Here is a 2,500-nt window from a genome sequence, read left to right on the forward strand (position 1 = left end):
ACCACTTAGAAGGAAGTATGCAAACGCACTCACTCGCAAGTTCACAGAAGCAAGTTGAGGATCATTGATAGAAAGTGGGCCATTCATACTAGATATTAAAAACGAAAACTAACCAGTGAGGAACAGAATTAGAACTGTTTTGGGATATATATATATATATATATATATATATATATATATATATATATATATATATATATATATATATATATAGATATATATATATATAGATATATATATATATAGATATATATATATATATATATATATATATATATATATATATTGTGTGTGTGTGTGTGTGTGTGTGTGTAGGTATATAGGGGAGGGGGAAGAGAGAGAGAGAGAGAGAGAGGAGAGAGAGAGAGAGAGGGGGGAGAGAAAGGGGGGGGGTAAGAGAGAGGGGGAGGGGGGGAGAGAGAGATAGAGAGAGAGAGAGGAATAGAGAGAGATGGATGGAGAATGAAAAAGAGAGAGAGAGGGAGAAGGGGGGGAGGGGGGGTGGATAGAACTAGGAGGAGATAAATGAAATGGAACCGCAAGTGTGAGTTCGATATGAGTATGGCGGGTAAAGATTGAAAGTTAATGGTAGGCGTGTAGATAAAATGCCATAGCACAGCGATAAACTAATAATGAGTCCATCATTTTTATGAGTGGTTCAACGAAGCGAGAAGTAACCACATCTGTTCTCCGTGTGTTTCGGGTGAAAACATGGTTAGGTTTATATGGGAAGAAAGTAGGACGCTGACCTTAAGGTTCAAGGGTGAAATGGTGGATAGGTTGGTAGATAGATAGAATAGGCATGAATAAATAGATAGATAGATGGATAGATAGATGGATAGATAGGTGGATAGATAGACAGACAGATACCAACCTGGGCTTCCATAGAAATACCAATGAATCCCCATGTGTTGTAGAACATTGTAAACGTCGTCAAAGGACAGACTAGCTACTAGCTATTTAGATAGACAGTTAAATAGATAATTATTTAATATTCTCAACTCGTAATCGAATTTCGCCCTGATAACCCTATCTAGAAAGTGTAACAACGTTGTAGGCCTCGCCAAGACACACGGGGTGAGAATAGTATATAATTTGCGATCCCAAAATTATTGAGCACTCTATGTAAGTCATGCTAATTCTCCTCAAACATAAAGAGATAGATAGACAGACAGACACACAGACAGACGGACAGATGGATAGACGGACAGTCACACAAAGAGCAGATACCAACCTGGGCCTCTGTGGAACTGCCTTTGAACTCCATGTGGTGTAGAGCATTGTAAGCTTCATCAAAGTACAGACAAAATAAATAGGGAATGAGATTAGCGGAAGAGTAGCGTCCCTTGATTGGACGTCACCTTACAGAGAGAACGTCAAAATGGTTTTGCGCATGCGTCTTTCTCGTCCTCGCTTTCGGTGAAGTGTCTCATGCCGCACAACCAACATGACGTTCTCTTTCTAATAACTTTTCCGCTCGTGACGTCCAATCAAGGGACGCTACTCTTCCGCTAATCTCATTCCCTATAGATAAACGGCCAGACGACAGACGGATAGGTAAACGAATCGATAAATAGACAGGCAGAGAGACAGATACCAGCCTGTGCCTCCGTAGAACTGCCCTTGAACGCCTATGCGTTGTAGAACATTGTAAACTTTATCAAATGACAGTCGGACAGATAGATGGATCGATAGACAGATACACAGATAGATGGGTAGATGGAAAGATTGATTGACAGACAGACAGACAGATACCAACCTGTGCCTCCGTAGAACTGCCCTTGAACGCCTATGTGTTGTAGAACATTGTAAACTTTATCAAATGACAGTCGGACAGATAGATGGATAGACATACATATAGACAGACAGATACGCAGATAGATGGGTAGATGGATAGACTGATTGACAGACAGACAGACAGACAGATACCAGCCTGTGCCTCCGTAGAACTGCCATTGAACGTCTATGTGTTGTAGTACATTGTAAACTTTATCAAATGACAGTCGGACAGATAGATGGATAGACATACATATAGACAGACATATAGGCAGATAGATGGGTAGATGGATAGACTGATCGACAGACAGACAGACAGATACCAGCCTGTGCCTCCGTAGAACTGCCCTTGAACGCCTATGTGTTGTAGAACATTGTAAACGTTATCAAATGACAGTCGGACAGATAGATGGGTAGATGGAAAGATTGATTGACAGACAGACAGACAGATACCAGCCTGTGCCTCCGTAGAACTGCTCTTGAACGCCTATGTGTTGTAGACATGCATATAGACAGACAGATACGCAGATAAATGGGTAGATGGATAGACTGATTGACAGACAGACAGACAGACAGATACCAACCTGGGCCTCCGTAGAACTACCCTTAAAACCCATGTGTTGTAGAACATTGTACACTTCCTCAAAGGACAAACTCCCACTCTTGTCTTTGTCAGCCTCGTCGAAGCCAAAACTGAATTTTTGGATTTGTTTCTTGGCCCAGT

At 41.3% G+C, this 2,500-nt stretch overlaps 1 protein-coding gene across 3 annotated transcripts in view; it reads right to left on the minus strand.

Annotated features, from left to right (window-relative positions):
• The window catches only part of LOC144958798 (uncharacterized), a 25,147-nt gene that overhangs the window by 6,607 nt on the left and 16,040 nt on the right, over positions 1–2,500 (minus strand). For all 3 annotated transcript variants that reach the window (XM_078891001.1, XM_078891000.1, XM_078891002.1), the window contains exon 4: positions 2,361–2,500. This exon is cut by the window's right edge and continues 18 nt beyond it. In XM_078891001.1, the coding sequence (XP_078747127.1) occupies positions 2,361–2,500 (140 nt within the window). The remainder of the gene's footprint in view (positions 1–2,360) is intronic.

Source organism: Berghia stephanieae, chromosome 13 (assembly GCF_034508935.2).
Source record: "Berghia stephanieae isolate SIO BIC M18660-M18661 chromosome 13, UCSD_Bste_1.3, whole genome shotgun sequence".
Classification (NCBI taxonomy): domain Eukaryota; kingdom Metazoa; phylum Mollusca; class Gastropoda; order Nudibranchia; family Aeolidiidae; genus Berghia; species Berghia stephanieae.